Source organism: Eleutherodactylus coqui, chromosome 9 (assembly GCF_035609145.1).
Source record: "Eleutherodactylus coqui strain aEleCoq1 chromosome 9, aEleCoq1.hap1, whole genome shotgun sequence".
Taxonomy (NCBI): domain Eukaryota; kingdom Metazoa; phylum Chordata; class Amphibia; order Anura; family Eleutherodactylidae; genus Eleutherodactylus; species Eleutherodactylus coqui.
Window position 1 is genome coordinate 119,143,064 of NC_089845.1, and position 23,673 is coordinate 119,166,736.

The 23,673-nt window shown below is 42.6% G+C and overlaps 1 protein-coding gene across 1 annotated transcript in view; it reads right to left on the minus strand.

Moving 5' to 3' along the window:
• Nucleotides 1-23,673, minus strand: part of TMEM67 (transmembrane protein 67) — a 64,886-nt gene that overhangs the window by 31,838 nt on the left and 9,375 nt on the right. Inside the window, exons 8-17 of the mRNA XM_066578406.1 lie at nt 22,381-22,535; nt 22,194-22,290; nt 19,455-19,547; nt 18,075-18,140; nt 17,540-17,696; nt 11,909-12,032; nt 7,845-7,950; nt 1,929-1,985; nt 1,755-1,853; nt 491-589 (exon numbers count right to left, since the gene is read on the minus strand). Coding sequence (XP_066434503.1) covers nt 491-589; nt 1,755-1,853; nt 1,929-1,985; nt 7,845-7,950; nt 11,909-12,032; nt 17,540-17,696; nt 18,075-18,140; nt 19,455-19,547; nt 22,194-22,290; nt 22,381-22,535 — 1,053 coding nt within the window. The remainder of the gene's footprint in view (nt 1-490; nt 590-1,754; nt 1,854-1,928; nt 1,986-7,844; nt 7,951-11,908; nt 12,033-17,539; nt 17,697-18,074; nt 18,141-19,454; nt 19,548-22,193; nt 22,291-22,380; nt 22,536-23,673) is intronic.

Here is a 23,673-nt window from a genome sequence, read left to right on the forward strand (position 1 = left end):
CGTTGGAGCAGGACCCGCACCCCTATTGTTTCCATCAGCTGATTACTATGTAACCGCGGTTCAGTAATGTTTGTACTTTTGTCTTTCTGTATCCCCGTCTATGTAAGCGCTGCGGAATATGTTGGCGCTATACAAATAAAGATTATTCTTATAATATCCATAGTCAAATGACACAGAAGGTGGCATCAAAATCTATATGGTTGGCTTAATGGCCAGACCGTAAAGAGACTGCATTTACACAAAGTGATTTGCACATCTTACAATTGAAATTACTACCATGCCTAAAGATTTGCAATCAAGATTTCACCTCCAAGTGTTTACACGTTGGGACGATTAGTTGGACTCTATTCATTGTCATGTAATTGCACAACTCATGTGTAGAGCCGCTGGAAGATGTAGATTATTATTATTAAATTCTGCTTATTCTACAAGAGACTGACAAGATAAAAGTTTGTTACTCAAACACAGAAATTAAAAATAAAATACTTACTTTAAATAACAGCAACCAGTAAAATCCAATCCCCACAGTCACCGCGAAAAACACATTGGCCAAAACTCCAGCATATAAAATCAGAAACTGAATGACAGTCTGAAAATGAAAATCAAGTCATGTTCAAAGTGGAAATTAAAGTGAACAATCAGAAACTATACTGATAGCTCAATGTATAGCTATAGCAGTTGTCATGGAAGACAAAAGACAAAGTATAGCTACCATATACTATTATTTAATATAAAGCACCATTATTTAATAGGGCGCTGTACATATGGAAAGGGTTTAAGTACAAACGGAAGACAAGAAACAAGTACAATAAATATGAACTAAATGACTAACAGACAGAAACAGATGGAACGAGGACCTTGACTATGAGGGCTCACCATCCACAATTTGTGGGAAGGAGACAGTAGGTGAGGATATTTTCTGCTGCGGATTTGTGTGTGTAAAATATTCAGCATATTACAGTAGCAGCAAAGTGCAAAAGATTTAAAAAAACTAATCCACACACTGTGTAAAAACTGCTACATATATTGAGCTGCAGTGAGGATTTTAAATCCACAGCATGTCAATTTATGCTGCAGATTTTTTGCAGATTGGTATTGCAGGCATTGAAGTGAATGGAAACTATATCTGTAATACCAAGGCTGTCCACTGCAGTGAGAATGGAGCTGTCTGCTTTCTGCAATAATCAACTCAGTGCATGAGCATACGGTCCTAGGAAACAGCTGATCAGTGGAGGTTCCGGACAGCAGACCCCTGCTGATCTATTATTGATGGCCTAACCTAAAAATAGGCCATCAATCAACTGGACAACCCCTTTAAAGGGAACCTATCATGAACTTTATGCTGCTATCACTGTGGACAACATAAAATAATGACAGACATGCTGATTTCAGTGAATTGTCATGGTGAATTGTGCAATGGTTTTTAAGAACTTACAACTTTTTTGATAGAGAGTATGAGGATAAAGGTATCTCTATGCGCCAATTGATACATTTGGCAATACAATTTGTCGGGACACATTATGTTGTTGCTTTGAAGTTTATATTTTCTATGGAATCTTGTTCCTTCTTGTCCTGTTTAGAGGCCTGCAAGCCCTATTTCCGTATGGTTTGCTAGTGACAGACCGCTGGAATCAGCCTAGCTGTCACTACTTTAGACTGATGACAGCATAAGGTACTGACAGGTTCCCTCTGTTTACAGGTTTCATGTAATTATCTATTATGAAACCAAACCTACTATTTTGCATCGATATTACCTGCAAGTCAATCATTTGACTTCCGATTCTCCTTTTCCAGGCTGCTGTTTTTAGAAGAGACCACAATACAGCGAGACCACCCAGCACTCCCAAAGCCACCTGTGAAATTAGGGACAATTACAATATGTCTCCAATAGATGAAATATGCAAGGCAGGTTATAACCTATCACTTACATCTGTCTGGATGAGAAAGTCTGACTGATTGATTTCGTACTGTACTGAGAAGGAAACCTGCAAAAAGAAAAGCATCATGTACATTATGATGTAAAGCGATGACCCCCAAACTGGACTTCCAAGTGATGGTGAAGCTACAACCTCCAGCATGGCAGCGCTTGAATCCCATTGAGCGTCCCACATGTTGGATTCCGCAGAGAATCCAAACAAAACCCATCAGTATATATTAAAGGGGCTGTCCAGTCAAGTAAAAATATAGATCCATGTGCATGTGGATGATACATAGTACGCTTACAATAATCTCAATGTACACTTTGGGTTCTAGCCCTCTCCGTGTGCCTCATGTCACATGACCGGAGGAATTAGGGGTGTAATCGCTGACATGTCCACAGGGCAATGCGAAGGGAGATCACATGATGAGACGTCTTACTGCAACAATGGAACCCCTCACTCTTCTGGTCACATGGTAACAGGCACAAGGATGGGGTCTGAACCTGAAGTCAACATTGAGCTTATTATAAGCGCATGACATATTTGCATATTGAGATTTATTTTTACTTGACCAGACAACCCCTTTAACCCCTTAGTGACGAAGCCTGTTTGCACCTTAGTGACGGAGCCAAATTTTGGAAATCTGACATGCGTCGTTCAACGTGGCATAACTCCGTAAAGGCTTTACATATCCCAGTGATTCTGACATTGTTTTTTCGCCACATGTTGTACTTCATTTAGGTTGTAAAAAGAGACCGATATAATTTGTGTATATTTATTAAAAGTACCAATATTGGAAAAATTTTGAAAAAATTGTCATTTTTTCACATTTTCAACCGTAATATCTCAAATATGTCCAAACATACTGTACAAATTTTTGATAAGATATGTATTTCCATCTGTTTACTTTATTCTGAATGCACACTTGAAAAACTTTTGTGTTTTTTTTTAACCATTTAGAGGACGTACAATTTAACATTACTTTTCAGCATTTTGAGGAGCACTTTGTTTTCCTGCACCAAGCCAAGTTTGCAAAGGCTCATAAGTGTCAGAATAATAGATACACCCACAAATGACCCCATTTTAAAAACTACACCCCTTAATGTATTCACTGAGGGGTGTCATGAGTATTTTGACCCCACCAGTTTTTTTCAGGAATTAGTTCAATTTAGGGGAGAAAAAATAAAATTTCATATTTTTGCAAATATGTCATTTTAAAGACATATTTTTTTCCTATAGAGCCCATGAAAATGAGGATTTACACACCAAAATGGATACCCCCGTTTCTCCCGTGTTCAGAAACATACCCATTGTGGCCCTAATCTTATGTCTGGATGCATAACGGGAGCCAAAATGAAAGGAGTAGTCGGTGTCTTTCAGAACATAAATTTTGCTTGAAGGTGTTTTAGGCCCCATAGCACTTTTGTAGAGCTCTTGAGTGGCCAAAACCAAAGAGAACCCCCACAAGTGACCCCATTTTGAAAACTAGACCCCTTAACGAATTTATCTAGGGGTGTACTGACCATTTTGACCCCACAGTTTTTGAATGAATTCAAGCCAAGCAAAAGGAAAAAATTGTGATTTTCGTTTTTTTGTCAATTCTGTCATTTTAAAAACAGCTTTTTTTGTACAGCACACGCATGAATGAAGCCTTTCACCCCAAAATGGATACCCCTGTTTCTCCCGTGTTTAGAGACATACCCATTGTGGCCCTAATCTCATGTCTGGATGCACAATGGGGCACAAAACGAAAGGAGTAGTCGGTGGCTTTCAGAACATAGATTTTCCTTGAAGGCGTTTTAGGCCCCATAGCACATTTGTAGAGCTCTTGAGCGGCCAAAATCAAAGAGAACCCCCACAAGTGACCCCCATTTTGAAAACTAGACCCCTTAACGAATTTATCTAGAGGTGTACTGACCATTTTGTTCCCACAGTTTTTGAATGAATTGAAGCAAAGCAAAAGGAAAAAATGGTGATTTTCTTTTTTTTGGCAATTCTGTCGTTTTAAAAACTGCTTTTTTGGTACAGCACACACATGAATGAAGACTTGCACCCCAAAGTGGATACCCCTGTTTCTCCCGTGTTCAGAGACATACCCATTGTGGCCCTAATCTTTTGTCTGGATGCACAACGGGGCCCAAAATGAAAGGAGTAGTCGGTGGCTTTCAGAACAGAAATTTAGCATGAAGGTGATTTAGGCCCCATTGCCCACTTGTAGAGCCCTTGAGCGGCCAAAACAACAGAGAACCCCCACAAATAATCCCATTTTGAAAACTAGACCCCCTAACGAATTTATCTAGGGGTGTACTGTGTATTTTTACCCTACAATTTTTGAATAAATCTAAGCAAAGCAGTAGGAAAAAAATTACAATTTTCATTTTTTTGGCAGTTGTATCAATTTAAAAACTGTTTTTTTTGTACAGCACACATAGGAATGAAGACTTTCACCCCAAAATGGATACCCCTGTTTGTCCCTTGTTCAGAACCATACCCCTTGTGGCCCTAATCTACTTAAAGGACGCATGGCTAGGCCTATAATGGAAGGAGCACCCGTTGGATTTTAGGGTACCCATGGAATAAATTCCAGGCCCCATTGCCCACTTATAGAGCCATTGAGCGTCCAAAACGATAAAGAACCCCCACAAATGTCCCCATTTTAAAAACTAGACCCCTTAACGAATTCATCTAGGGGTGTACTGCGTATTTTGACCCCACAGTATTTGAATACATTTCAGCAAAGCAGAAGGAAAAAATTACGATTTTAATTTTTTTGGCAATTTTGTCAATTTAAAAACTTTTTTTTTTGTACACTGTACATAGGAATGAAGACATTCACCCCCAAATGGATCCCCCCGTTTGTCCCGTGTTCAAAAACATACCCATTGTGGCCCTAATCTACTTACAGGAAACATGGCAAGGCCTGTAATGGAGGGAACACCCGTTGGATTGCAGGGCACAACTGAATAAATTCCAGGCCCCATTGCTCATTTGTACGGAATAAAAATTGACTCCCTAAAAATCCCCCCCCCCCTCCGCACCCTTTTCGGCGTTCCCCAAATCTTAGATAAAAGTAATAATGTGAACTGTGTAGTATTTCCGAAGACGGGTAATTATGGAGGCTAGTTGGGATGGGCACATAGGGCAATAAAATCGGGTATCCCCCCTCCTCTCATGCTTTTTGGGGGTCATTTTTTGACCTCAGTGGCGGGGATGGGGTGTAAAAAGTGGCGTTCCGTGAGTCTCCGTAAGCTTGATGAGGTGCGGCGGTCTCACACAGAAGGCGCTCAACAAGGTGCTCCTTGAACTGCAGGAAGGCGAGCGTTCCCGGGGCTTCTTGTAAATTGCGTATTACAGGTCTGAATAACGCCGGGCTTACGCAGCCGTAGGTGGATCCCGCCTGTGATCCCGGCTGTGACCCTGCGTACGGCCATGTAATGTACTGTGCATAACTGCGTACTTACACGGGCGGTCATGCGCAGTACACTTTTTTTTTTTGTTGTTTGTATTTCCCGCACCGTCGCTTAGCGATGACGCGGGTACCCGCAGCCCGTATACAACGTAGTTGCGTATGGGCTGCAGGTATATCCATGACCATGGAGCACAATGGGCTCTATGTTGCCGATATCCGCAGTAAAATAGAACCTGCTGCGTTCTCTTTTCTGCGAGTGGATTACGCAATTCCAACTCGCTAATGTGAGCGGAATTGTGTAATCCAATGCGATTGATCTGCGTATTACCGCTAATCAAACGCATGTGGAATCCGTAATTCCTATCCGGTCATGTGAGACCGGCCAAAGGTAGATCGCTACCATTTTTTCACGTGACCGGGGACCGCTCAACGAGGCCACCCGTCACTGCTCCAGGCTCTCGGTGACCGTTGGTCGCCGAGAGTAAGGAGATATTAAGTTTCCTGGGCTCCCCGACTCCTGCGCATGTGTCCGGTGTTTTGCCGCCGGTCACATGCGCAGAATACGGGAAAGTTCACGGAAGAAGATTTCGTCGGGGTGCAAATATGGAGGCCTCTGGTAAAAAGTTTTATCTCCTCTCACCGATTGCATCGGTGAGGGGAGATGAACCTTCCCCTTTTTTTAACTTTAACATGATCGCCATTATTCTTTGGATAACGGCGAACACGTGATCAGGAACCGCTCACTGCGGCTCCCCGTGAAATCTCCAGGCTCTTGGCTAAGTTTTGTAGCCAGGAGCAGGTAGATTTTAAAAAACCACGGCTTTTGCGCATGCACCTGCCACATTGGCGACAGGTGCGTGCGCAGAAGCTGGGGTGAGGTCCGCGGATAAATCCGCAGGCCTTAGGTACGTCATTTTATCCTCCCTCACGGATATGATCCGTGGGGGGAGATGAAACGCAAGGTTTTTTTAACTTTTTAAAACTTTTTAAAACTATTTTTTTACTTTTTGCACTTTTTTTTTTTTACCTTTTACTCCTTTTTTTATTTATTTTTTTTACTTTTTGCACTTTTTTTTTACTTTACATGATCACTGTCATCCATTAGATGACAGTGATCATGTCCCTGGTGACATCCCTCTGCTCTTGGCTACACATGGCAGCCAGGAGCAGAGCAATTTTGAATTTCCCGGGGCTCGAGCCCCTCTGTGCACGCGCCCGATGTCAATCATCGGGCGCGCATGCGCAGACGGGGATTTCGGGTCCCGGGACATCGCAGAGGACCGGGGGTGAGTATCTTCACCTCCCCTCATGGATCGGATCCATGAGGGGAGGTGAAACTTTACTTTTGTTTTACTTTTTCAACTTTTTCGCGATCACCGCTATCGCAATGGATAGGGGCGATCGCGGGCCCAGGGACCGCTGACAGTGGTCCCCGGTAACACCCCCTGGTTCCCGGCTACCTTCAGGAGCCGGGAGCCGGGAGATTTTAAATTTGCCGGGGACACCCGGGCTTCTGCGCGTGCGCGTGACGTCATCGGCTGGCGCGCATGCGCAGAAGGCCGCCGGCGGGTCCGGGAGGACCAGATCTCCGGGGGACACCGCCGACAAGCCGTGTGAGTATTTTCAGCTGCCATGATGGATCCGATCCATCAGAGCAGCTGAATTACTACTTTTTTACACTGTTTTATTTACTTTTTTGCGATCGGCGCTAATCATTTTATAGCGCCGATCGCAATGCCGGGGGGGACTGCCCGCATCCTGGGATGACAGCTCCATGCTGTCGGCTACCTGCGGGCACCGACAGCATGGAGCTGTTACGTCCTCAGGCCAGTGGGCATCAATCCAAAGAGGATGCATAAAACTACGTCCTCTAGGATTAAAACCCACTTTCTGAGGACGTAGTTTCCCGATGGGGCCGTCGTTAAGGGGTTAAAATTGTTCTCTGAGACTTGTACTATTGATAACCTCTGCTCAGGATAGGTTATCAGTAACTGATTGTCAGGTGTCCACTGCTCGGGATCCCCGGGGCCCGCTGTTTGTGCGGACAGTTCTGGAAGCAGATAACAATGGCCATATTGCCACAGCCCGGTTTGGTACTTGTAGGCACAGCTCTCATTGAAATTGAGAATCCTGCAAAATTCCTTTGTATTATCACTCATTTTTTAGCTTGACGTCATGATCTCTGTTTTTTTTAATGATCCCTGATGAATGAGAGATCCTTTCTGTAATCATTCATAGTGAATTTCACTGACTTGTAATGGGTTCAGTCAGGTTCCACACAACAGACTATACTATTCTGCCCATTAATGGCAACAGTACTGTGTAGCCAATGTGAACGGAGCCTTAAATATGGTGGAGTTATAATTATGTTCAGAAACGGAACTCCATACCGACCAACCAATCCCCGCAATAATGTAAAGCCGCTTGTGATGCATTTAGACTTGATACACTATCTTATCATCCCAGGTACATTTACCAGGTTTCACTGCTATAGATTATCTCTATGAGAACTGTACCGGTACAATCTGGTTATCCGGGTTTTGTATTTGTACATCTGTATATTCGATGATCATCAGTGGAGGGTAGATTGTTCCTCGGTGTGTTTCGGGTACGAGGCTGATACTAAAACAGAGAGAAAAAAATTATATGCATAAAATCAGTATTACTGACAGTATAACACTGTGTATTAGACCTCAATTACTTGCAAAATAGAATAAATAACATTGATTCCATGGGCTGTCCATAAAGTAAGCATGAACGAGTCTGAATTTAGCTCATGCAACAACGTAAGTGAAGACCGGCACTTGTAATAGTCTTGGTTCAAGTTGCTATACAAATAGAATAAAATCCATGAAAGGTGGTTTCTAGAGATGAGCAAACGTACTCGTTTAGGGCGATTTCGCAATCGAGCAGCGCTTTTTTCGAGTAACTGACTACTCGGGCGAAAAGATTCGGGGGGGGGCGCTGTGGTGGAGCGGGGGGTAGCAGTGGGGAACAGGGGGGAGCTCTCTCTCCCCCACTCCCCTCTGCAACCCCCCGCTCACCCCCGCCGCCCCCCGAATCTTTTGAAAAAAGCGCCGCTCGATTGCGAAATCGCCCTAAACGAGTACATTCGCTCATCTCTAGTGGTTTCACATTACATTATTGGTACCGTCCTTCATTCAGAAAACTGTATTGGGAGGGAAACCTGGACGGCACCATAGGGGAGAATAAGTGATGCAACAACCTCTTTGGTCTCCATCTCACATAATGTCCATCTCTGTCAGTCTTTCATACTGAATAGAAAGGTGCTAAGGAGGTCTCCTCACAGATGATGCCATGCAGGTTCCCTCCTGGTTTCCATCGCCATGCAGTTTTCTACATGGAGGATGGCAATCAGGACAGAACCAGCGCTAGATTCACATAATATGACGTGAAACCAGCTTATATGTTTCTGACCTATAAGGTCCTTAGTATATGAGGACCCAATGGGTCAGAAACTTGTAAATTGAGCATAATTCTATCTGCACTGCCATTCTTTATGTGTTTTAGGCACCAGATGAGTGCTCTGACCACAGCACTACGGTATGGTGAGCTGGTTATGGTGTATTTTAATTACAAACATTACTTTTTTCTTAAACTTAACCAACAACCAGAAGATACCTACCAGCAACAGAAATCTACACTTAATTCATCTCTACTTACACCTAAACCGCACAATTGCGACCGAACCAATGATTAGCTTTCTGCATTTATCTGTGACTTAATGGCAAATTAAAACCTCTCTGTTGTCTGAACTTTATATACACATTTACTTACCAACTAAATTGAAGGCTAACGGATTCAAAGAGTAACTAGTTAATACAGCAACTATTAATGGCCCTAGGAGCTCTTATGAGGTTGCCTTTTCTGTACAGGTAACGTAGCTGTCGGCAGAATATCCTTTGATGCACAGCGCTCTCTCCCAACCTCCCCATAAACATACTGTATATGCTCGGCCGAGCATACAACTTTATTACAATGGGGAGAGGGGATAAGCTGCAGCTAAACACATATGACAGCAGTTTATTTCCTACTGCAGCAAAGGATCGGGCATGTTGAAATTCAACATGCGCAATCCTTCTTTCTCTTCAACATCTGCCAGCAGGGACCCATACATATATTAGACCACTGGACATGGACGATTCTGTGAGATGGGTCATAAATGACTTCAAATGAAAAAAATGCCAGAGGCAGTAACCCCGATACCGAGTTTCCTAGAATATAATTTTTATTAGATATAAATTTGAATTCACTTGCTGAAGGATAAACATCCAGATTGAAGGCTGCCTGAGACAAATTAACACTCATTAGGTAAAATCACCCATATAAGAGTACAGATTAGCCCTATTTCCCAGGGACATGTAAGGAAAACTCAAACGTCCTCCTCTGTATAGGAAACCGCTTGAAATATATGATCACAATCAGAGACAAACGGTTGAATACAAGAAAAAGCGGAAAAAGCATCAGGTGATACACCCAAATGCAGGTAAAAAACTGCCCTAAGCTCCCTATGAACAAAGTGGAAGACTCAAACTCCTTCCTCAATACCAAGATGGATCAAACAAGCACTCATGGCATAGGATAAAACACAGCCAAGCAAACTGTGCTAAAACACTTCGGCTACCCTCCCAACATGTTTGGCCAGCTCCCTGGCATCCTCAGGGTATATCAAGGCTAAGATTCTTTGAAAATGACAAGTTCAGCTGACTTTGATGTGAAGTGTATAGCCCGCATCACCCACACGGTCTTGTCCTCCATCTCTCTGTCGGGAGGGTGGGCAGCACAAGTACCAGGATAAGAGACGGACTTACAAAAATATAAATGTTTATTACAACTGCTAATGGAAATAAAATAAGATTAAGTACAATTAATAAGCAGTTGACAAAAGTACCTATTTTGAATGAGTAGGAACCAAAGTCTTATGCTAGCCAACAAGAGTTGATAACTTCTGATATAGTGTATGTTCTCAATAGTTAGCAATTAGTGATTGCAATACTGGTGACACTCTTCAAAGAACAAATAAGACAATAGATCAACAATAAGTAACAACTCAAAAATGCCGGTTTGCCGCATTCAGTCCAAGTTAACAAGATAAAAGTCCTTAAATGTATCCGCAATGGGTGGAAGTGTTCACCTAAAGAAAAGGTGCTACAATGAACTGTCTCAGATCTGGAAAAGTCTTTTTACTTTCACTATATTTATGAGCCAAAGGGATTACTTAAAGGGGTTGTCTCGTGAAATCAAGTGGGGTTCAGCACTTCTGTATGGCCATATTAATGCACTTTGTAATATACATCGTGCATTAATTATGAGCCATACAGAAGTTATTCACTTACCTGCTCCGTTGCTAGCGTCCCCGTCGCCATGGATCCGTCTAAATTCGCTGTCTTCTGGCGTTTTTAGACGCGCTTGCGCAGTCCGGTCTTCTCCCTTGTGAATGGGGCCGCTCGTGCCGGAGAGCTGGTCCTCGTAGCTCCGCCCCGTCACGTGTGCCGATTCCAGCCAATCAGGAGGCTGGAATCGGCAATGGACCGCACAGAGCCCACGGTGCACCATGGGAGAAGACCCGCGGTGCATCATGGGTGAAGATCCCGGCGGCCATCTTGGTAAAGGAAGAAAGAAGTCGCCGCAGTGTGACTAAATAATGTGTGGTGACCAGTAGGTCTGCGTAGTCTCTATCAGTGTCTCAGTTCGTGTGCACAAGTGCAGGTTTGTACCAAGAACTGACCTCACTTACGGACTCTCAACAGCAGCTGTACTTAAGTGTGAATGAAGAGTTTTTCAACGTCCACTGATACAAAGAACTGCTGGACAGCTCTGACTCAGTAGCGGTCCCTCCAGCCGTAGCCTTTTGTAAACTGTAGCCCTGGAACATGTCTGTGTCGCAGCAGCTGTCTGGGGTAATATAGCAGCCAAAGGGTAATATAGCAGCAGTCTCTCTTCCCACACTGCTCGCTGTTCCTGTGCGGCTTTACTGATCCCTTACTATACAACAGTCATTGTGCTGCCTCCTCAGTTTGTTGCCACCGCTGCTGCTCACTGCTGCACAGCCTTCTGCACGTTCTGTTTAGTGGCATCTGACCCTCTGATGCAGCTAGAATATCTCTTCTGCTGGGCACTAATAAGCCTCCAAGACCTCTCTTGGGGTCAGGGCTCCTTTCCAGCAGTCTCATGAGGCTTCACCATAATGGCTCCCCTGCACCTCTGAGATAGCACTTTACTGCACTGTTTGCCCTCCCCGCTCCCTTTCTCCCAGCCAGGTCTCGGACCGGGAGGGTGCATGGCCTGGCGCGGCACTTAGAGGCTGTAGCCACTGTTGTGTGTAAGGAGGAGTGTGGTAGCGCTACCCCCCTTTACATCTCAGGTCTTTTTGGCAGTTATTACAGACAGTCTTTCCATCCCTTTGCTGTCTAGTAGCATTTACTACTGATCTATGATAACAGTAAGTAACATGAAGAACTAATACACTGTATCCCTGTTATTCTTGAAGCACCAAGCTTCATTGTACACAGGTTACAGATAGACATCTTATTATTTAGAGAAAACATAAGTTTGTTACCTGATTGTTATTTTGCTGGCAATTCGGACTACACGAGGCAAGCCGGTTAGCGTGCTTTCACGCCCACTCAGTGAGTCGACCAAGAATATACGACGGGTCAGGATCCAGTTGTTAATGTTGTTTCCTTGGAAGATAGAGTTACGAACACGGTCAGTAGAGATGGACAAATACTGCTACAAAGAACCTGTTCTAAAGATACACAGTGCATGTATTATAGCATACAAGTCGTGATTACTACGTGAACATCTTCGAATGGAGCTGTTCAACGAAAACAAATGATCACTTACCTCAAAAAACATACTAATAGGTATTCTAGAATGCAAGCACATTATCAAGTGATGTACAGCGCTGCAGAATATGTATGTGCTATATAAATGATTAAGATAAATAAATCTAAACACTTGGTAAGGTGATAAGTGTCTTATTGGAGGAGGGGGGGGGGGGTAATCTGACCAACAATGCTTTTATAAGGGGGCATGGCCAAACTACAGAGCTGGGCAGACTATAATCCTGCATTATTCTCCTGATTTTCATCTCAGAAAACAGGGCCAAGTGTGGTCCCACGTGGCTCCACAGTGTGAGACTGCATTATACGCTAGCGGGCAACTTATCCACACAGAACATCTCGCCTCCCTGTGCCATCTTGCAGTGCAGAGAATTGTGCCACTTCATAAAAGCTTAAAGGGGTTGTTCCGCGAAAGCAAGTGGGTCTATACACTTCTGTATGGCCATATTAATGCACTTTGTAATGTACATTGTGCATTAATTATGAGCCATACAGAAGTTATTCACTTACCTGTTCCGTTGCTAGCGTCCCCGTCGCCATGGAGCCGTCTAATTTCAGCGTCTAATCGCCCGATTAGACGCGCTTGCGCAGTCCGGTCTTCTCCCTGGTGAATGGGGCCGCTCGTGCCGGAGAGCTGCTCCTCGTAGCTCCGCCCCGTCACGTGTGCCGATTCCAGCCAATCAGGAGGCTGGAATCGGCAATGGAACGCACAGAGCCCACGGTGCACCATGGGAGAAGACCTGCAGTCCACCGTGGGTGAAGATCCCGGCGGCCATCTTAGCAAGGTAAGGAAGAAGTCGCCGCAGCGCGGGGATTCCGGTAAGTACTATCCGTTTTTTTTTTTTTAACACATGCATCGGGTTTGTCTCGCGCCGAACGGGGGGCCTATTGAAAAAAAACAAAACCCGTTTCGGCGCGGGACAACCCCTTTAAGCCTATTTTTCTGCAGGACTCTGCTCCCATATCTCCTCCTGCAATATACAGCTTCATCTCCCCATGTCCCCTGTGTCACCCAGTGGGCTCCATTTTCTCATCCTGGATAAGGAGAGGCACAACAGTGGATAGATAAATGTGAGTTGGACTCACCCCAGTCTGGGCTCCCATTAATAGTGAACATCCCAAGCCAGGGAAATGGTTTTGTGTGCTGCTGGGATCTGTAGTTCTAAGCTTCCAGCTATAGGTGCTTGAGGGTTAATTGAGCTGGCTGGGTGTGGTAATCTCCAGCAGCCAATCCCCTTTAGCCTTCAGCACATATAAACCCAGCTCTTGTCTTTCTAAAGCTGGTCTTGTACTGTTTGGATGTATCTGTTTTGTTCCCACTCGCAACGGTGTTTGCAAGTAGGTCTGGTTGTGTCTCTCTGCTTCCCTCAAAATGGTTTGGACACCTCTAGTCCTGGTCTGCAGCACATGCAGCTCCCCTTTCCTTCCCCCTTTACAGGTGCGGCCTCCAAACGTCTTATGTCTCTCTCTGTATGTCAGTTGGTGGATCCCTGACATAGTTCCCTTTGTCAGCTCGGTGGCTGACTGTCTATCTCCCCTGTATGAGGACAGATAGACTTGCTGTGAGTTTCATCTGTGTGAGGTGTGATTTGTGTCTTGATGGTTCATGTCCGTTTGTACGTTTATTTTCTGTCAGTTTTGGGTCAGCTTGCTGTGTGACCTGTGATCTGTGTCTTGTCCTGTGCAGCTTGCTGTGTGAACGGTGTCTGGTTCTGCTGGACTCCTGGTTAGTGTAGGGACTAGCAATATAACCAGGAGCCGTGAAGTGGCCTGCTAGCTTCCATGTTTGGCACAAAATGTCAACTAATACCTGGTATTTATATTCAGCTGATCATCTGTTACTAGTGGTTGCATTCTGGCTGCTGTATGCTGTGTTCTCTGCTCTGTGTGTCCAGTTGTTCTGTCCCTGTTATGTGGCATGTGTATGTCTCCTGTTCTGTGGTTCCTAGGAGCAGCTAGGGCCCAGATCCGGAGACCGCTGGGCCACCCTTTATTGGGGCGATGACCCCGCTCAGGTAGCGCCATGTCATCATTCCGTGTAGCACAGGGCTAGTTGCCTGAAACCCGTGTGCACACCCGTGAGTATCCGTCTCTTTCTTTGGTCACGATCGTGTCAGCCTCATGCTTAGTTTTCCCACACCATCATAACAGAAACTCACTATATAATCTCCTTCCTTTTCTACCCTTGCTTGTATCTTCTGCAAAAATTCTGAAACACAGATGTTCCTGCAAGACCCATGGGTCAATCTAAGCAAACATCAGTCGGACAAAAGTTAAAGGAATTTGCTTGTGACTCTGATCCAGTTGACGGTAAAACATCCAACACGCTATAAGCTACTACCTCTAAACAAGCAATATCCAAACAGGACGAACAACCTGACAACTAAAAAATGTTTGGTTTAGTTATATCCTATTGTTTAACTTATTTGCCGTTCTTCTTTAGTGCAAATGTCCCACTCAATACTACTCTACCACGATGACATTTCTCACCCATGTACTGAAAATTGCTAGTTTAAAAATTCTGTCCCGGAATGTGAGGGGCCTAGGCTCCCCATGTAAAAGGTTAATGGTTTATATCAGACCCTTCTGACAATAACAAATATAGATGGTTACAGACTGGTAGAGAATATCTCCAATGATGAAAGAGAAAGCTTTACAGAAGTTAATCTTTACTAAGCAAACCTTCTTGGACTTAGGCAAACAGTCTAGTAAGTTGTTAGCGCACATAGCGAAATTCGTCTTCTCCCCCGATTTAAAAAAATGACAACAACTAGCAGGGATATAGTACATGACTCAGAGACTATATTACCAACCTTTTCTGAATATTATACACATCTCTATCTATCCAACGCTCAATATTCCATAGTAAAGTTGGATAGCTACTTGGACGACATTGTTTTTCTCACACTTTCTCCTGACCAAATTGCCTATCTGGATGCCTCAAAAAAAATTGATGAGATTATGTCGGTAATAGCGGATATGCCAAAAGGGAAATCTCCTGGGCCTGATGGGATACCACTGGAGGTGTACCAGAAATATAGCGCCCTTCTAGCCTCTCACCTGCTTGTACTATACAAGGCTATTTATCGATTGGGCTCCTTGCCCCCAACATTCAACGAAACGACTATAGTAATGTTACTAAAAACAGACAAACCGCCAGAGGAATGCAGCTGATATAGGCCTATCAGGCTACTGGATATAAACTATAGGATTTTAACTAAAATCTTGGCTAATAGGCTGGGTAAGGTAATTCTGAGTCTTGTTTATCTGAATCAGTTGGGTTTTATGCCCTGAAAAAGTACATCGGATACCATTAGGCAGGTTTAAGCGGTCACTCAGGTGGGTTGGCATAGTAATGAAGATTTGGCCTCGGCTGCTTTGGATGCAGCCAAGGCTTTTGACTCAGTAGAATGGCCAAACATACAAACAGTACTAAAATGTTTTAACTTTAGTCAGGTCTTCCAAAAGTGGATGTCTATTATATATAACTTCCCCACAGCACGTATATTGATTAATGGGACGCTGTCCCTACCATTTACATTGGGCCAAGGGACACAACAAGGCTGCCCTTGGTCACCCATACTTTTTGCACTGGCAATTGAGCCTCTAGTCCTTAAAATGTGAAAAGATTAACATTACCTAGATATCCAAATAGATCCTTGAGAAAATCGGATATGATTATAAGCTGGCAATATGGTTTTATTTTTAAATCAGCACAACATGTCACTTCCTCATGCAATCAACATAATAAATACATTTGGGAACTTTTCTGGCCTTCTTGTGAATTTGCAAAAATCATATCTTATGCCCCTGTCCCATAAGGGCGCTATGGTGGGAGAGTATTTTCTACGGCTCAAGATAGTTCCCTATTTTAAATACCTAATTATTATCATTTCCAGTGACTCTTCCACAACTTATGACCCCAATATTTATCCCCTTCTTACATACTTAAAGAATAAATTCTCTACCTAAATCTACTTCCACTTTCAGTGGCAGGCAGAATAAATGTAATTATTCTCCCCAAATGTTCATATGCTTTAGAGCATGCGGATACACCTGTCACCTGATCTTTCTTTACTTTACTGACTTCCTTGATGGGGCCCTTTATTTGGGGAAATGCTAGATTTAATCCTGGATTGTCTATTTTCCAGAGCCCAAAAGATCAGACTTTTATATGACTCAGCCACCATCAAAATGTTTTTAGATATTCAGCAATCCTATCACATTCTTCGAACTACCTATTATAATTTCCTGCAACTAAGACATGCCTTAAAAAGTCAGTATGGGTCAACTAATCTACTCATTTCTTCATATCCCCTGATAGGTATTTTAAGAAGTCAAGGTCCTAGAGGACTTATCTCAATATTGTACACCCACCTCACAAATACTCGTATGACAATAACACCCTTGGGAATTATTGATAAGTGGCGACAGATCTCACCTTACTGGAAATGATATTCAGAAGACTATGGAATCACACTTATTTGTTTCTCCTGCTGCTAATAATAAAATGGTCCAAGTGTATATCTTCCCTCAAAGTTATCTCAACTCGACTCTTTTGAATAGATCAGTTGTCACATGCAGGTGCCACCAATCCTCTGAACAAAGGGCAGACTCTATGCATCTCATATGGTGCTGCTCTTGAGCGGCAGCTTTTTGGGAGTGGGTTTGGAAGTGCTCTTGGAGGTGGAGGTGCTGGACATGCCAATACCGGGCACTTCTAAAGTATACCTTTTGGGCAACCTTGGGCATGAAATCTGGACGCACCACCAAAAATTTTTTCCTAAGGAGCACTCTCTTTCTCGCTCACAAGGCGATAGCCCTTAGATGAATGGCAACCAGGACACCTTCTGTTACTCAATGGAAAAACTAGCTAAACAATTAGCTAAGGTGTGGGAGAGCTTGGTGTGATTCTTATTTAACATATCTATCTCCAAGTGGTTCGAGATCACTATTATCTGCTACTTGAGTTGTTGGAGGTGAACTTGACATTTATTTTACTACCTGACAAATTACTCTTATTTATTGGTCTATGGGACTCAATTTACATATTCTGAAATAGTAATATTGTGTTTTGACTTTTGTACGATTCTGCACTTCTTGATTTCACTATGTTTTGACAAATATTTCAATAAACCGAGTTTAAAAAAACCAAAACCAAACCTCTTTATAAATAGAGTGGCAGTCCCACGTGCGCACTGCCACTCCATTTATCTCCACTTAGACAAGCGGGATCTTTGTTCTCATGAGTGATTGGACCCCCACTGATCAAGCACTTATCACCTATACCGTGGACAGCTGATGAGTTGTTTTCATGGGACAATCCATGTAACTATAAGACATACCTATATTGGTGAACTGGTCATTGTGCTGTAGGTTTAGGTTCAAGACAGGCACCGGCCAGATGTTCTGCTGTCCATCACTTCCCCCATAGGCTACATACACATCGAAGAACACGGGTTCGGGATTATCGCGTAGAAGCTTGGAGATGGACATTTCACACTGTGTAACAGTAGATAAATGTGTTTATGGTAATACAGTTCATGTCCAAATTGTGATACGTCTGTGATACATTTAGAACCAGGTACAAACTCTAAATAGAGAGCATCAACTAATTTAGATGCAAGGACATTTGGCAACTGGTAATTCCTGGACTATCCGACTTCCTGGGTTATTTGATGCTAGATTAAACGTATTTCACAGTAAATAACCTATGTTTCTTCTTTTGCAAACACAATAAACAATGCCATAAGCATTTAGATAAAAGCATCACATCCATAGCAGAATTCATGACCTATTTTTGTTTTATAACTCTCATAAGTACTATAAAGCTAAGGTAACCGTAACGCTAGTGTCACTATACAATTATTCAATTCTTACTTTTTGTTCATATGTTGTTCCAAAAATGAATGCAGCATCCAAGCGTTTGGCAATATCAGGACAAAGCTAGAAGAAAGACAAGGTAATTAAAGCCGGGTCTCCTGTCCTGCAGTTAGCTGTATGATGTCCAGGCATCTAGAAATGTCTCTGCAGAGTTATACGGTGCATGCGCTGACCCAACATTAAGAGACATTGGAGGCCCAGAACATTTAAAAAAATGTTATAAATGTCCCTGATATTTATTTTTATTTAGAGTAGTGTCCATTTAACACATTACATTATTATTACTACATTTATTATCTACCGTTAGATGATTCTAAACTGTTCACTAGCCTACCAAAAGTATTTGGACACCCCTATCAGATTGTGGCTTATTAGCATGTCACGTGTCCTCAACTACAAATGACGTAGACCCGTAGAGGCGTCAGCCATAGTTTGTGATGGGAACTACACATTATTGGATATACAGATTATGCCGCTGCACACAAGCCATCCAACATGAAGTGCCATAATGCATCAGCATCGGTTTGAGGATATGGATGTTCCATGATTAGACTGGCATGGACAGAGTCTCAACTTAAACCCTACTAAAAACTACTGGACATACTTGAACATCAAGTCAGGAAATATGAAGAGTGTCCATCTTCTTTGGGGGAAAATACCATCTAAAGTATCAGACATTAGTAAAAAGTATGTCCCGGAGTGTATCCAATGTCATTAGGGCCAAAGGGGACCCCTCTAAGTATAAATGTATGTAAATAAATACTACTTTTGATTCTTGCTCAGGTGTTCAATTACTTTTGGTATGATAATGTATATGGTACAATGATTCATTAAGAGGCCAAGAGATACACAGGGATACCATGTTCCTCAACTAAAGGGTATGTACACCTTTGTTATCTTTCTCTTATTGCTCCAATCAATCTCAAACAAAAAAATTACATAGTCTTGATTACTGTTTGGTGTCTTCAGCTACTACCCTGTTTCCCTGAAAATAAGACATACCCTGAAAATAAGACATAGCATAATTTTCCAGAATTTTTGAGGATGCAAAATGATTTTACAGGCTTTTTGAGGATGCTTGAAATATAAGCCCTACTCCAAAATTAAGCCCTGCTAACAGTTAATTAAAAAAGTCAATTTACATAGAGTCCGGGCAGCTATACATGTAAAAAAGTTAAACCTTTTTGAACAAAAATTAATATAAGACACTGTCTTATTTTCGGGGAAACACGGTATGTGTCCGCATGGTTACATATTACAAACAAGCCCACTTTAAACGGATGTTGCCATCATACCCTCTACCTTCCATTACCTACTTATTTCTAATGTAAAGTGTCTGCCATTGTTCCAGGTTATCTCTAAAATTCCTTAGTTTACCTGTAACAAGCCTCCATTCAATGACCGCCATCCAATGAACTTTCCGCGAACATCATACACAGCTGCTAAAAATTTGATGTTTGTGTTCCGTGCCTGGAAAACAAGCAGTGAAACTAGATATAACTTTAGGACTACTGAGAGAAAAAACACTGTATGAAATATTAGAAACACTAACACTAAAGTCTACCCCAAGGCCGGTATCACATGGGTATAGGCGCATTTTAGACACGTATTTGCACAATGGGGCATTGCGTATTTCCGCGAGCAAGTGCATGTTTTACTGTTGTGCATATTTGCATCTGCATCATTTGCAGAAAGTAATTGCGAATGATTGTGGATACAAACGTTTTTCCGTGCGGATATACACGTATGCTCAGCGTATCTTTCGTGCAGAAGAAAGATCTCCCTCTCCACACCAGCCAGCATTCTGGCTTTTCTATCTATCTTCCTTTGACGTTGTGAGCGTTACCGCAATGTTAATTGCATATGGACCATGGAACACTCTTATCCATTGACTGTAATGGGGGCTGTCCGCACGGAATCCGCGCTAAAAGAGGGAATGCTATGATTTTTTTACGCTTGCGGAATACGCAATCCGTATCTGCTAGTGTGAGCAAAAAATTAAAAATGCATGCCTTTCAATGCCAGTGTTTTAACAGCGGATCTTCTTTGGACGGCCATCATGGATTGCGCAATTAAAATCCACCCATGTAAGCCTGGCTAAGAATAGATGTTTCTCTAGTTGTAAGGCAAGTGACTGCAGCAGGAGCCCACTGCTCTATCTGCACAAGTATGCTAGCACATCAACGGTGGCTTTACACAGGACAACTATCGTCCAAACAGTTGCTCGATAGAGCGAATATAAGCAACAGTTCTGTGTAAACGCGGCCATCAACCAGGTGATGAGTGAGAATTGGTTCACTAGTCACTTCATTTCAGGTCACCTAAAAAACATTATCTTTCAACGACAAGCCAACAACTCTACAAACCACTAATTTGGTGTGCGGGTCCCACCAAGCGCTGATTGGCTCCCACCTTTTTTTGAATATTATGCCCTCCCACTTAATACACATTGTTTCAGTCCCTTAATAGTCCCTGCTAGTCTTGGAAAGAACACTACCATGGTATCTGGCTGTTTTTGGTCTTTGGAGATACACATGCTGCTGCGATCTCTCGTTGGTATGACCTTCGATGAAACACTCATTGAATCCTAGAATGGTAGAGTTGGAAGGGACCTCCGGGGTCATCGGGTCCAACCCTCTGCTCAGTGCAGGATCACTAAATCATCCCAGACAGATATCTGTCCTCTGTCCATATACTTGTGACAGTGTGTGTTCATTCGAAGACCACTTACAGGTATTTATGTATATCTAGAGGACTCTACAACCAATGGGCATGCATTGGGGAGAGGTCAAAATTTCAGATGGTAGTTGTCCAGTGTGAAGCCACTCGGATGAAAATAAATTAGAGTGGTAGTAACAAGTATTTTTACTTCTATCATTCATTTCTAGGCATACCCCTTCTTCAAATACAAATGTATTATTTTATGGTCACCATTGTGATATGTGGGGCATAGTTTCCGCCTGTCTAATTTGATCCTGTATAAACTTGCTATACTATCATAACGGATATCCAGGGCTTTAAACCGCATGGCCTATACTTAGAACAGGCCAGCAATATTAGATTAGTATGGGTCCAACCCTTGATACCCCTGCTGATGAACTGTTTGAAGTGCCTATCCCTTTTATTGTTTGCCAGGCTTAGCTCCAAATTTTTAGTAGCAGTTCTGCCTGGTATTACAATTCACTACAGCTTTGCTCCATTCAGGTGAATGGGATTGAACTGTAATAACAGGTACAGCCACTACTAAAAGTATGGCACCAAGCCTGACAAATAAAAAAAGGGAAAATGATGCTGAATGGAACTCCGTGGCCCCTTCAAACAGATGATTAGCAGGGGTACCAAGTGTCTGATCCCCACTAATCTAATACTGACAGCCTATCTTAAGGATAGGGCATTACTTTTGAAGTCTTGGGTAACCGCTTTAATAAATCTGTCTCTCTCTCTTTACCCGTGCCTGTATGATATTTAGGCCAGTTTCAGAATAACATATCATCACACATCCATAATATGGATGTGGTACAGACAGAGGTGTAGCTAAAGGATCATGGGCCTGGGTGTAAAAGTTTATCTTGGGGCCCTCCAACTTCTCTTAACCCCTTAACTCAGGGGCGTAACTTGAAGCTTCTGGGCCCCAATGCAAAACGTGTAATCGGGCCCCCAACTATAATGCTTATTCATACTACTAGGCTCTCTATATGGCGAAGAGAGGCCTTATGGTCCCCCTAAGGCTCCTGGGCCCAGATGCAATCGCATCCCTTGCATTCCCTATAGTAACGCCAGTGGTTACAGGTGACATTACAATCATATGTCATCAGTATATCATCATTGTTTAATCTGTATTTGCCTCGCTATTTGCTGTTATTGTCTACATACGGATCCGTATTTGCCCTATAGAAAATAATACCAATGAAAGCAAACATGGAGGCAAAAACTGACAAAGTAGTGCATGCTGCGTTTTTAAAACATGGCTGTGAAAAATCTGTCCTTGTAAGTAGATACACATTTACATTAATTCTGCATTACAGTCTGTAAAACACAGACCACATATGGAGTAAAATATGCTTGTCTGAAAGTGGCCATAATCAGTTTTTGATTTTTCCTCGCCTTGTCATTCACCTTGAAGCTGAAGTTTTCAGGAAATGGAAAAGCTGTAAGGACCCGGGCTGCTAAACCTGGCTGGTCATCATAATACAACCATGGGACGTTGGTTCTCCTGTGAAACGGATCAAAACTCAGTATATTGGAAGAGATATTACATTCTATCATGTTGAAGATGATGCAATTCAGGCTTTTTATTTTGTACCAGAAAGTGATGGAGTGCACTACTCCAAGTGCCGCTGTGTTGGTGTATATGTACCGGAACAGACCGCAGGCGTCAGCGATTTGGGGGCTTGTAGAATGCATGTTCATCACACACATGTTCCCTAATGCTTGACACGCTGTCTGATTGGAGTACAGCTATAAAATGTATATAAAAACATAAGAACATAGTTAGTGTCATGAGCCTTTAAAGCACAAGTCTATTCTTTATGGAATAGGCACTAGAGATGAGCGAGCATACTCGTTAAGGGAAAATACTCGAGCGAGTATCGTCCTTTTCGAGTACCTGCCTGCTCGTCAGAAAAGGTTTGGGGGGGAGCGGGGGAGAGTGGGGGGAGATCTCTCCCCCCCCCTCCGCCTGCTCACTCCCGTAACCCACCGCTCACCCACGCCGGCACCTGAATCTTTTCTGACGAGCGGGCAGCAGGTACTCGAAAAGGACGATACTCACTCAAGTATTGTCCCTTAACAAGTATGCTCGCTCATCTCTAATAGGCACTTATTCATATATTATTACCATTGCAGGCTGTAGCTAGCCTAAAAGGGGTTTTCCCATTCTTAGAAGTTTATGACAAATCTTCAGAATAGCATTTCTTATGGACACAAAATGTATTAATAATTTATTGTAATAATCTAACCAGCACTATTGCATTTTTTATATATTATTTTTTCAGATATTGTATATATTTTACAATTTTTTTTTTGTTTATCATTAAAAACACAGCGGCAGAACAGGGATGATGAACAGGGTCCAGAATGACGGTTACAAGGTACTGGTGGCTACTTCTTCGCAGTAGCTGCTTATTACAATGGTTACAAAATTTTCTTTTTGAGCCCTTTAATTACATTATATATATTTTTTTTTTGTATGAGCCATGGCATTTCATCTTTTATTAATTTGATAAACTACAGTTCACATAATCACTTCTATTTGTATTTATTAGCAGTTTTATTTCTGATCATTACTCGTTTTATTGTTTCATTTTATTTCGTGGTGGGACCCTTCTAACGTGATACTACACTTAAGGTACCTTTACACATGGCGACTATCACCCGAATAGTCGCTCATACAAGTTGTTGAAGCGTACAAACTACAATCATTCCTTCGCTTTCCCATGTAGCAATGATTGTTCAATAATTGTTTAATGAGTTATCGTTCATAGTGGAATCTCCATGTAAATTCATTTGCAAGTGTGAATGATTATAACTTTAAACTAGACGATTTTGATCAAGCGATCAAAACGACTATTTTTTAGGTGAGCTCAAAACGAAAGAC